This window comes from Manis pentadactyla, chromosome 10 (assembly GCF_030020395.1).
Source record: "Manis pentadactyla isolate mManPen7 chromosome 10, mManPen7.hap1, whole genome shotgun sequence".
In the NCBI taxonomy this organism is placed as follows: Eukaryota; Metazoa; Chordata; class Mammalia; order Pholidota; family Manidae; genus Manis; species Manis pentadactyla.
In genome coordinates, this window is record NC_080028.1 from 11,860,181 (window position 1) to 11,872,957 (window position 12,777).

The 12,777-nt window shown below is 56.3% G+C and overlaps 1 protein-coding gene across 3 annotated transcripts in view; it reads right to left on the bottom strand.

The window, feature by feature from the left end:
- The window catches only part of TOM1 (target of myb1 membrane trafficking protein), a 37,718-nt gene that overhangs the window by 17,084 nt on the left and 7,857 nt on the right, over positions 1 to 12,777 (bottom strand). For all 3 annotated transcript variants that reach the window (XM_036891577.2, XM_036891575.2, XM_036891581.2), the window contains exons 2-6: positions 4,901 to 4,985; positions 2,276 to 2,354; positions 1,233 to 1,382; positions 764 to 898; positions 475 to 621 (exon numbers count right to left, since the gene is read on the bottom strand). In XM_036891577.2, coding sequence (XP_036747472.2) covers positions 475 to 621; positions 764 to 898; positions 1,233 to 1,382; positions 2,276 to 2,354; positions 4,901 to 4,985 — 596 coding nt within the window. The remainder of the gene's footprint in view (positions 1 to 474; positions 622 to 763; positions 899 to 1,232; positions 1,383 to 2,275; positions 2,355 to 4,900; positions 4,986 to 12,777) is intronic.

Here is a 12,777-nt window from a genome sequence, read left to right on the forward strand (position 1 = left end):
GCAAAGGTTTAAAAACCTTTTTTCTGCATGTTTGAAAACTGTTTTTAGCCAGAACCTCTGTTCAAATGAAATCTAATGTGAGCACATAAGCAAACCACAAAAGTGGGGCTGCTCTGGTTGAAGGGCCGCCTGCTAGGCACTTGCTCTCTCTGGTGCTGCCTGAAGCTCTCCACGGAGAGCAGTTTGGAGAGCAGCTGAGGAACAGGACAGAGACTGCTTGAAGACACGCAGGCTGGAGCTTGAACACCTCACTGTCTCTGATGAGCTGCGCGGCCCTGGGTGAGTGAATTTTCTCTGTTTAAGCCTCATCTCTCAAACAGGAAGACCGATGCATGGCCTCTGGGGTGGTGTGGGGACTGAGCAGAGGCTCCAGGACAATAATTTTCATACCGACAGGGGCCTCTCCCTGATGTGTGCAGGGGACAACCCGGCCCACTGTCCTGACTCAGGCGGCTCTGCCTCAGGCTGGTTTACCTGCTCAGGGGTCGGCACTATGGGTGTGTCGTTGGGGAGTGTGGCTGTGATGGGCAGAGGGGTGGTGTGCTGGCTGGAGTCCCCTCGATGACTGGTGTCAGTACCCACAGAATTCTGTCCTGACGGTGTCTCTGAGTTGAACACAGTCTACAGGGCAAAAAGAGGATTAGCCAGGCTGGGAAGAATCCCAGGGAGTCAGGAAGTAGCCACCAGGAAGCCGCTGCAGAACCCGCCTGGGGATTACCCTTGCCTCCCCTTCCCTCTGCTCCCGCATGGTGAGCCTCCTCACCCTCTGGGGCGTGTGGATGGGTGACAGCATGTCCAGGTCGGTCATCGGGAACTCTAGGCCCTTCCTCCGCAGGTCCTCATAGACGGCGACCACACCTGTCAAGTCAGGCGAGCTGCGGAACGCGTCAGCCCAGGACTGAGAGGGGACAAGGGGACATGGCCAGTAACCACTGCTCACCATCTACTCTGTGAGCCTCATCCCTCCAGAGCAGAAATTCTTCCCCTGGCTGGTCCTTTGACTACATTGCCCAGGCAATCCACTCCCCAGCAAGGCCTACAGCTGTCACGCCCCCACACTGCTGTCTCCTGCTCCTAACTGCTAACGTCCAGTTAGCAGACAGTGAAGACGGCCCCCATCAAGAAACAGACTGAAGCAAATGGAAAGGGCGGCCAAGGCAGGAGGCAGCGCTCCCCTGGGACGAGAGGCAGCCGGGCTCTCCCTGGCTGGCCCGCCTGCTGCCCGCACTCACCTGGATCAGGGTGAGCACCTTGTCATGCACGATGGTGGGTGGGTTGTTCTTGGGCAGGATGGTCCTCACCAGCACTCCCTCCACAAAGTCCTGGCTGGCCACCAGCAAGTGGAAGCGGTGCCCGCAGTTCTTCACGCAGGTTTCTAGGACCTGGAGGCCGCGAGGGGCCCGTAAGCACCTGTCAGAGGACGGGGAGCCCCAGGGCTCCCACCCTCACACTCTGCCTCCATCCCAGAGCGAAGGCTGAGCAGAGGATGGGGCTTCCTGAAGTGAGGCCCCGGAACGCAGAGAAGCGGGGACAATGCCTGGGTTCAGGGCCTGCTTCGCTGGGGGTGGGGCTGGGGGTGCAGAGGGCGGCGCACTGGCCAGAGGCCTCTCAGAGTCCTGGCCTGATGTGGCTTCTCAGCAGAATACAGTCTAGAGGGGAGGTGGCTCTCCAAGTGGAAAGCAAAGCGCACTTTCAATCTAATGGGGACCCTGTGGCCCGAGCAAAAGGTGCTCAACTTCCCACCCCACTCCCTGTTCCCACTCTCAGCAGGAGGTGCCTTTGCTTTTCAGTTTTGCTGGATTGTAGTGCTGCTGTGGGGAGGCTGCCCACACTGCTCTTGTCCTCACTCCTGGCCATATCCACCCGCAGCCAGGGTGCCCACTCATGCCTGGCCCTGCCTGTTATGGGTGAGGGCTGTCCTCAGCCACCAGTGTTTGTTTTTATGTTCATTTCTTAGGGCATCCAAGTGCCCAACAGCATGCCCTCTGGCCTGCCAGGCTTTGCGCCCTGCAAAGGCCTGGGTTCACCGAGCCTCGGTGTCCCCCAGTAGGCTCTCTGGCCTCAGCGTGTCTGTCCCCATGCCAGTAGGTTAGAGAACTTCTCCAACTGGCCTCTCTTGCCACTCTACGCCTGCCAGCACAGTAGACAGGAGAACACTTTGCCCATGAACCTTTCCTTCCCAGCCCTTGGAAGAGGAGCCCCAGGTGGCTGACAGTCCCCTCTGGGCCTGGGCTTCCAATGGACAGATAGAAGGATGGACGGACAGGGTGCTCACCGTGAGAGCCAGCATCACCTCATGGAAGTTCTTGTTTCCCACGATTCTCTTCTTCACTGCTCGGAAGGCATCTTTGGGACTGGGCAGAGGGACAGAGGAAGGAAGGGCTGAGGAGGGGAACCTCCTGACCGGCCACGGGAGGCCGCCCGCACCACCTGAAGAGGTGCCGGGACAAGGGAATGGCTCCTGCCTGCCCTCCAAGGCCTCCTCAGTGTCCAGGGTCTAATCATATCACAGTCTGCCTGCCGGCCCTCAGATCCGCTCAGCAGACTGTGAATGCTGGGCAGTGATTCGCAGTGGGTGGGCCCCAGACCCCGTCCCAGAAGCCCTTTGTGGGAAGGTGTGTTTGTTAAGATACAGAACCCCGGGCCCCCACCTTGGAGCCCCTAAACCACCCTCAGGGTATCTGCGTGCTTATACATACTTAAGTTTAGGAACCAATAGCCTATAGGCAGAGTCCCAACACCCCATCCCGGCCAGTCCTCTCTCCACCCATGCTTCCACTCAAGTCTTATTAAATACCCATGTATGCTGGCACCATTCTGGGTGCTGGGGACACACTGGTGAACAAGACCCCACAGTCCTGCTTTTGAGGATCACACATTCCAGGGAGACCGACATAAATGAGGGAAGTGAGGGGGTCCCATGGTAAAAGCAAATAAGTGTGGGAGAGGAGGGTCAGGGAAGTCTCTGAGGAGGTGGCATTACAGCTGAGCGTGATGGCTGAGATGGAGCCAGCTGAGGGGAGCATGGGAAGGGGTTCAGGCAGAGGCAAGAGCCTGGACCAGGGCCCTGGGGTGGGGAGGTGGAAGGAGGCCATGCAGACTGTGGGGGAGGGCAGAGGGCGTGGCCAGGGATGCCTGTGGGGGAGTCCTGGGGGTCTTGGAGGGGCGCAGACCTTGCATCTTGCCACTTGGTGCTGCACAGGGCCTTAATACAGTTCCAACTGCTTGTGCCTAAAAGCCTGGTGTCCCCCCAACTTCCAGGTCTGCCTGGCAAAGGTCCAGCTAAAATGCACTTGGCCCACGATACTTTCCCAGCCTCCACCTCCCCGAGGCACAGACCCAGAAGCTGACTGCCTGGCTGAGAAAGACACCTCCTGGAGGGCAGGGACAGAGCCCTCTTTGACACTTTGCTGCGGGAACCCAGCATGTAGCAGGAGCACAAGCGACATTTCCTAGGCCAGTGAGTGCATCTGGGCGCGTCCTGCTGTCGGGGGGCCTCCAGCCGACTGTCAGTGCTGACTCTGTTCAAGGCAGGGCAGGAGAGTCGGGAACCCAGAAACAGGTCCCCCAGCCTGGCCAAGGTGGCCGGCAAGGCTTCTTGGGAGCAACCCCTGCCCAGGGGCGGAGCCGTGGAGTCCTATCAGGGCTGTGATGGGGAGAATGTGCAGGGCATGAAGGGCAAGGGACACGGCCCGGCCTGAGAGGCTGGGAATGTCCCAGGAGTGTGAGGGCAGCTTCCAGCCCAGGGCCCTGGGGCAGTTATGGCCTCCAGGCTCCTCTGGGGACGCTGGTTTCTGTTCCGGGCTTAGTCACTCACTGTGGCCGCTTCAGCTCTCTACTGGGGCTTGTCTCCACTTGCGGCACAGCCCAGAGAAGGGCACAGCGCCAGGAGTCCTGCTGCCGTGTGTGCCCCTGCTGTGGGCCTGTGGGGACTAGGACTCTGCCAGGCACACAGAGTGGAGGACAAGGAGGCCACAACTCAATCGGGAGTCGACAAGAGATTAAAGTTCAGATGACAAGCTTAGTGAGGCCAAGGGTCATGTCTGCCTGGCTCACTGTTGGGGCTCCTGTGCCTCATGCAGTGCCTGGAACACAGCCCTCCCTGTCCTTCTCAGGATTGCCTGAGGACAGTGACCCCACATCCTCTCTGCTCCCTTCAGGGCCTTGAGCTTACTGTGGAAAGATCTAAAGAGCTTTGCCTTTGAGGACAAAGATCTAGGAAAGTAAATTGACTCGACCAAGGTCACTCAGCCTGTCAGTGACGGCTCATAGGAGGTCGGGAGCCAGGACTGTGACACCTCCCTGGCTCTGGCAGGGCTCCTTGGTGCTGAGTGGGATGCTGGGACCTGCTCACTGGAAACACTTGGCCAAAGCAATGTCCATTAGCCTCTCAGTTCCAATTCACTTTTGCTGCTCTCTCCTGACCTCCCTGCTGGTTCCAAATATTAAGCAAATCAAAGTCTGTTCCTGCTGGCAGAGAAAGCCAGAGTCCCCAGTGCAAAGAACACAGAACTTCTAATGCTAGAAGTCGCCAGCTGGCCTTGTCCTAGGTGATGTCCTGGGAAGGTCCAGTTGGTTGGGATGCCTCCAAGAGAGGCTGTGTGACTGGCAGTGCCCAGGGGCCAGCGGGCAGCTGAGCCCCAGCAGCTCTGGGCCTCTCCTCCATCTGATGACAGGGTTTAACTGGACCTTGGTTCCACATGTTTAAGAGGCCCTGTTCCTGCCTGGGGTGGGGCTCATACAACCTCTGCGGCACCCCCGGCACCAAGGGCGACAAGCAGGGTCTACCTTTGTGCTGCAGAAGGGCTGTGATGGGGGCTTCTTGCAGAAGGCAGGTGTGGCACCGACGCTGCCCTGCAGAGCCCCTCCCCTCGGTGCCCCTTCCCCCCAGGGCCTTTACCCTTCCTCGGTCTCGTTGATGATGTCGCAGATCTCCATGTTGAGAGCCCAGTCCTCGCTCTGCAGGGAGCCATCGGTAGCTTTCTCTGAGGAGGAGAAGCCCAGTCACAGAGGTGCATGTGGGGCCCAGGCGGCGGAACTCAAATAGTGGCATAGGGGTGTGTGGGGAGGGGGTGTGTGGGGAGAGGCGGCGAGGAGGGCGGGACGCAGATGCTCTCGGCCACGCTGTGTGCTGTGTTACCTACACTGTCCCCTGTCATTTATTTCATTTTTTCACCCCCACTCCTTCCCTTTTTTGCTGCTTTTTGTCTCTTATGTTATTTTTTCTTTCTATTGTGTTAAAATACACATAACATTTAACATCTTAGCTGTTTGTAAGCACACAGCTTTCAGGACACTCACACTGTTGTCAGCCATCACCCCCAGCTGTCCCCTGAACTCTTTTCAGGTGTAGACCTGAAACTCCATCCCCATCAGACACTAACTCCCCATTCTCCACTCCCCCAGGCCTGGGCAACCACTGCTGTACTTTCTGTCTCTGTGGTGCGACCACCCCATGTACCTCTGCGCAGTGGAATAACGCAGGTTCTGTGTTTTGGGGATGTCACTGTATTTGTGTAGTAGCCACGTGAGGCCAGGAGAACCACTGCCCTTTGACCACTGAGGAAGCCACAGCTCAGAGTCTACCAAATAGGGGCAGGAATCCAGTGGACCTGGTCTCAGAATGCTTCTTTTTGACACAATATAGAGAGCATCTTGTTTTCTTTTTGTAAACGAAATGTTCCTTCTGGATTTCCTAGTACCTTCTGACTAGGTAACCACTTACATGGACCAAATGTAAGATGTTCCAAAGTGGCGCACAAAGGAGAGTAAATCTATCTCCCCCACCCCCATCCCTAGAGACCCCACTGTAACCAGTTTCTTCTCAAATCCCCCAGAGACATTCTTTATCTACCAAGCAAAGGACCCAGTGTAGTTTAAATCTGGACTCTGCTACCAGCAGGTGGCCGGCCTTGGTCTTCCCCTTCCTGCCAGTTTCTGTCTGCTGACTGGCAGCCCCAAGCCACCCTGCAGAACTGCCCCTGGAGTGGCAACGATGCCAATCAGGCATCGGCACAGTACCCACCATGGGACAGCCGTTCAGTAAGTGGTGGTGGTTGTTTTTTTTCAAATGGAGGTGAAAGTCACGTAACATAAATAGTCATCTTAAGGTGTATGATTCAGTGGCATCTGTTGTATTCATCATCTTATCTAGCTCAGCTTGTACTGATTCTTAGGGTAAGATTTCCAGGCCCAGGGTCAGGCCAGGCTTTCCAGCCTGCCAAGGCCTGGGTCAGCGGCCATTTGCTGAAGATCTGCTCAGGGCAGGGACCGCTAGCAAGGACCGTGTACTCTAGCAGGGGAGGAAGTAGGCAGTTGATGAACATGGGAAGAGACAACACTCTTAGAAATTCAACTGCATCCCTTCCCCTCAAACCCACCACCTGCTCTCGTTCCCCTCTGCATGCTTCCAGATTCCATCCTCATGCAGAGCAGTTTCATAAGTTCTACTACAGTGGACGCAGACAATTTTGTCCCCTGCTCTTTCTAGGCAATGTTCTATCAAGCACATTCCCCCTGTTTCTGTGTCAGACACACGTGCATTTTACCCTACATGTGACAATACTTGTTCAGAGCTTTAAAGTTCAGAGCATGAGCCCTGACACAGGCTGTCCACATCCCCTCCATCTCAGCTGTCTCCTCTGGCTCCCAGACCTGGCTCCAGATGTGGAGTGCACACACACCTGCCGGCGCAGTGCCGTCAGCATCTATCATAGACCGCAAGTGCCCGACAGAACGGTGACTGTATAGCCATCCTGCGTGGGAAGCACCCTTGCCCACACAGGCGGCTGAGGCTCAGGGAGGCTGAGTGACCCTCCCTTGCTGTGCAGCTACTGATGGGCCAGACCTGCTCTGGCAACTGGGGATGTGACAGTGGACCAGACAGACATGGTCCCCACCCTATGGCGTCCAAAGGGGCTGAGGCACGCTCTGAGCCAGGCCTACCCATATGATAGGGCAGGGCCCTCTTCTAGCCGGGCAGGCAGGCCCATCCTGTAGGACAATGCCTGGGCTGGCCAGCACTGTCGGCTCCCTAAACTGTGGTTTCTGTGACCTTGGTTTTGAAACTGGTCTGACTTCAGTTCCACCCTGGGTGCCGCCTCTATTCCTGCGGTCAGATGGAAACTAGGGTGGCCCAGGACACAGGCCAGGTAGCTGAGGCACCCATACAGGGGCCCAGCAGCAGGGCACGCTGCTTTACTCCCTAGATTATGGCTGGGTGAGGGGATGAGGAAGGGCTCCCTTTAAAAAGGCTGAAAGGCGGCCTCGTTCATTTCACAATTATGACCCAAGTGTGGCTTCTTTGTGTCACAACCCCCACCGTTGGGGACTCACATACTTAACTGAGACACAGAGGAAAAACCAAAGAGAGCCAGACAAGTGTCCCTCTGAGCAGACGGGCTGGGCTCTCCTTTGGGCGGTTCAGGGGGCAGTGGCCAGTCAAACATGCAGAACCTGCTCCCCTTCAGGAAGCACACATCAGCGACATCCACCCCTCCATCACCTGGGCGGCAGACTTAGCTGTCCTGACTCCTGACCACAGCTAATTGGCCACAGAGTCCCGCAGTTCCGGCTCCGCCTCTCTCCCCCCACAGGTTCGCTCTGGCCTTGCCGCCCTCTGCCCCTGCCAGCCCGCCGCCGCCCTCTCCCGCAGACCACCGCCTCGGCTCCCCCTGCTTTGCTTCTCCCTATCCATTTTCAGTGCTGCCCGGAGTGGACTCTCTGAAACCTCAAAGTGATCGTGTCCCTCCTGTGCCCCAAATCCTTCAAAGGCATGCCCTTCCACAATGACAATACTCTGACTTCCCAAGTTGTGTTCTATGTAACACCACGCACTGTTAGCTGTTTATTACAAAGAATGTGATGGAATCCCACCTCCCTATAAGGTGTACATCACTGGCCTCATCTAACTAAGAGGAAACAGGTGTAGAGAGGTCACCCAGTGGGAAGGGAGGAGCGGCAGCTGATGTCACTGCCCCTGCCTCTCATTGGCGGTCAGGGAGCTCTGCTCTCCCGGAAGGGTCCTTCTGGACACTCAGGCCATCTGCCCCTTGTCCCGGACCCCTGGCTCCACCAGGTCTCGCCGTGGTTCCTCAGCTCGATCCCTTTATGACCCCTAGTGACCCCTGAAAAGGACAGGTCCCACTCTTCTTCTGGGAGAGGGAGTGTCAAAGTTTAAGAAGAGATTAAGGTCATTTTGGATAGGCAAGTGGCTGTTGGTGGGGACAGGTGGGATATTTATAAGTCAGAGGAATGCCATCCCAGGGGATCAGGTGGGTACAGAGGGACCTGGAGCATGAGTCTGATGCCAACCTGGGCAGAGCCGAGCACCAGCAGTGGGCAGAGCCATTCAGGAGATGGAGTTTTTTGGGGGGGAGGTTTCAGTCAGCCTAACCAGGAACAGAGAGGAAGAGGAAGAAGGCAAAAGAAAGACAAGACCCATCTGAATGATTTCAGTGAAAGGTGTGCCCGGACCAGGCTGGCCCAGCCCACTGCCAACTGCCTGCAGGCCTGGGAACAGACCCAGGACCGGGGTATTTTAAGACTTCCTTAAAGATTTCCACGGGATACGCATGCTCCATTAAGGCCGAAATGTAAACCCATAGGAATCTGGGAATATTTGTTTTGTTTTGTTTTCAACCACAGAAGTAACTCAGAAGGTGGAATAAAAACAGTGGCCGTGCTTACCAGTTCTGAGAGATGATAAGCGACTTCCCGCCCCTGGGGGCCAGGTGCGGTAGCCCTCAAAGGCCCTCGCTCTGTTCTTGAGGAAGCCAGGACCCTTAGACCCTCACCTGCCAGTTGGCTGCCCTGCACTGCTGTCCTCGAGGGCTGGGAGTCCTGCGGGTCTAGATCACTGAGCCCCTTCTGCCTGCTCAGTTGTCTGTTGTCTTTGTGTTGGGCCTGGTGCAAACATCACCTGCCCTGAGGGCTCCCTAGAGGCTGCCCGGCTTGGTGGCAGGCACAGGCAGGTCGGGCAGTGGCACGGGCTTTGGGGTGGGACGAGACTGGCCTCAAGTCCTAATTCAGAGACCCTGGGCAAGGATCTAGGCCTCTCATCTGTAAATCCGAGAAAAGACTGCCTGCTTCACAGGTGTTGACTTTTCAGCCAGACAGTGCAGGTGTGAATCAGGTAAAGAGCAGCCATGAGTAACTGCTAAGTACCATGGCTGTGACCTGGGCTGAGAGCAGGTAGAATGGCCACCAAAGACAGGCCACTCCGTGCCCCTGGCCCCAGCCTGCTCATTCTTGGGGGACCTGCACAGCCAGGAGCAGGGGTCATCTTGGCCATCAGGGAAGCCCTGCCCCTTTCACTGCTTTTCCCTGCGGACGCTCGGCGGGGGTGCATGTCAGCATCATGAATGTGAGCTCACAGACCACCTACCACCAAGTCAGCCTCTAGGGAGCAGCCTGCAGCCTGCTCCCCACCACCTGCATGTTCAAACGGTCAGCAAGTCCTGTGAAGTCCAGCTGAATCCCAGCAGCTCCCTGCACAGAGTTGCCCCCGACTCCATCATCACTGTGACAGCTCTGGTTCAGGCCCTGTCACCTCCCCCAGCCTGGAACATCACCTCCACTATCTTCTCTTTAACATAAATCCAACCAGTACTTTTCAGTCTACAAATTGTCCAAGACCCCCAGTCCTCCCCACACTGCCCTGCATTGTCTGAGGGTCAAAAACCTGAAAGGGGCTACAAGGGACCCTGGCCTGACCTCAGCCACAATCAGCTGTGCTGTCTGCCCTTCAGGGCAGAGTTCTTTCATGCCTCTGGGTTTCTGCCTTCCATTCGGTCAGGCATCAGGTTCACAGGTGACAGTGACAACCATCGCTACCACCACACTCACCAGGCACTCAGTAAGTGCCCAGCATGGGCACAGCACTTCACAACTCAGTTACTCCTCACCACAACCAAGACAGAGGACGGATAAACTGAGGCGCATAGAGAGGTCAGGGGGTTGCCCATGATCATATAGCTTGCAAGTTGTAGAGTGGAGATTTGAACCCTTGCCAAGTGCTGTGAAAGAGGTCTGGCTCCCAAATTCATACTCTTAACCACTATGCTCAATACCTGTGGTTGTCTAGGCCTGGGAGACATGGGTGAGCAAAAGCGAGCAGTTCCTGCCCTCCACTGGGAGGCCATCTGGAGAGCACAGAGTCCGAAGTGGCAGGACAGAGCAGACCAGCACTGAGGCAGCACAGGGTGAAATCTGGCTGTGCCCATGCGCAGAGAGGACACAAGCTGACACTGCTCATCTTGTAAGGAAGGCTCTACCGCTGTCGGCACCTCCGTGTTGCTGCCGTCCGGGCAGACCGTCACTCACCATCCCACACTGTGAAAGTGTTATCACGAGTAACTGACAAAATGACGGTACCCTTGGATGTCAGCCTGTGCAAGATGCTCTGTGTCCCTCCTCTGTGTCACCTCCCCACTGCCCCCACGTGGAAGGCGGGGATGCAGAGTGGGGCCTGTGGGACTCCTCGCCTGTGCATCTCTTTGCTCTGCCCTCTCAAGATTGCTCTTCCTGGCCCGAGTGGCCCGAGCCCCTGGGGACATTGCCCTCTCACTGGGGTGCTCCTCTGGTGGGACAGAGAGCAGAGGTTCGGTCACTGTCTGTGAAAGGACCGACTGGGCCTCGGGACTGCCTTGGTGCTCCGCTTCACGCTCCGCCCCGCCCCGCCCGCCCCATCATGTTCCGTCTCACTGCTCCTACGCCCACCCCACTCCCACTCGTGAAACCCCTGATACTGGGATGTCTTACAAATGAAGACCTGTCAGGGTGCAGTTGGCAGCTTTCCTTTTTATACTCCATGGTGTCTTACACTCATTGAAATATGTCTTGTAAATAGTAAGGAATTGTCTTAAGGGCCAATGCCAACGCTAGCAGGCCCAGTCCCACCCTAGACTATGGCCAAGTCTAGGGCAGGGTCCCCTACTCAAGTGACAGGAAGAAAACAGGAGTTAGGTGGCCATGACAAAGAAAACAATGCTGTGACACGTAGGCTCAGAGGGGCTCCAGAGGCCTTCCTTGACAGCCTCCATGCCTGCAAGGGCCAGCGGGTAACATTTATTGAAAGCATCTTTCCATCACAAAAGTCACCATTTGCATCACTTTAAGGAACCACATGGAACCTCTGTGGAGATTACTTTCTAGTCTTTACTGTTTTCAGGCTTTAAAAAAATACATCTGAATATACATTTCTAAGTGTGTAATGATATTGTGGTTAAGGCTTGTTTGTTCTTAAGAGTCCTATTCATACTTTTAAGAGACATGCTGGGATATTTATGAGATGCTATGACGTTTGGAATTTACTGTACATAGTGCCCTGCCCTCCCATCCACCACCCACCTCCACCGGCAGCCTAGTGTCCCTTATTCTCACTGCCCTCCTACCTGCCCTCTCTCCACCTTCTTCCTGCCCATCTTGTCTCCCCCGCGCACTCCTGCCTGTCTGCTTGCCCACATTATCTGAGCAGCTATTGTTTGCCCAGCCCGGACAGGGGCTAGAGAGGTAAAGAAGAGGAACAGAACCCCTGCCCTGCAGAAGGCCCTAATGGGGCGAGGGAGGTCAGCGTGACAAACATTTTCAGTGCCAAATGCCAAGTGCCGTGACTGAGGTCCATTCAGGGCGCTGTGGGAACCAAGGGAAGGCAGTAAGGCCTGCAGAGGGAACGGGAAGGTCTCAGCGAGGGGCCATTGGAGCTGAGCAGAGCACACCGTGCCAGGCTGGGGAAGGTAATGACGATGACAGGAAGAAGAGGAGAGAAGAGGGGCTTGGGGGTCAGCTTCAGGTACTGGGAGGAAGTGGCCCTACAGGAGGAGAAAGTCCCAGGAGGCAGTGAGGCAGCCAGAGGAGAAAGGCACGTCTGCTGAGGCAGAGGGAATGCCGGTGGGTTGGGAGAGAATGTGCCCTGGTGCTAGAAAGGGAATCCCGCAGGGAACCACACCAGGACCTGACAGCTGTTGCTCCCTTCTTCCCCGCCCAGAGCAGCACTCCCACCTCCCTTACAGGACTTGGTCCAGAAGTGGGGTAGCGACCCCGTTCTGATCCCTGGGGAATCTAAGGGGGCATCTGCTGGGCAGTTGTTGGGGGAGGTGTCCCTTCTTGGACACAGAGGCATGTCCCAGGGAGCGGAAAGCCTTTTCTTCCCCTGGAGCTTGCTTAGGAGGTGACAAGCTCAGGACAAAAGGCCAACATGTTAAGGACAGGGAAAGAACGACCCTGAAACTGCCAACTTTTACACTTCTTGCGAGGGAAGCAAAGTGCATGGTAGCTGGGTCCCCTGTCACCTGCAGCCAAGGAAACCTGATCCTCTTCTCTGTGAACTGAGTCCTGCTGCCCCGGCTTCCCTGTGGGGCTGCTGTGCAGGAGGACCAGGGCTGTGCTGGGCTTCACCAGAGCTGGGTTGGCAGGATACAGTCTTTCTCTCCATGCCCCTTTCCCCCGAGCCTGGGTTTTCTACCCTTGGCCCCTGATCCTGGTCCTTCAGGTTTCCGGGCTGTAAGCAGGCAGTCCTCCTCCCTGCCTCCCTGCTGTCCCTCAGGCTCTGAAACCCAGCTCAAGGTCAGGTCTCCATGTGGAGCCTGCTCTCAGCACCCAGACCTACTCTGACCCCCCGGAGGGCCTGCTCCTTCACTTACTGGGCCAAGGGCATTTTGCACAGAGCACAACTATAGGCTCCGGTTAGTGGGGTTGTTAAAATAACCCTACTGAATTGGTTTGTTTCTGTCTGTCTCTCCCATTAGACTGTGATCTTGGGGTGGAGATTATAGCTCA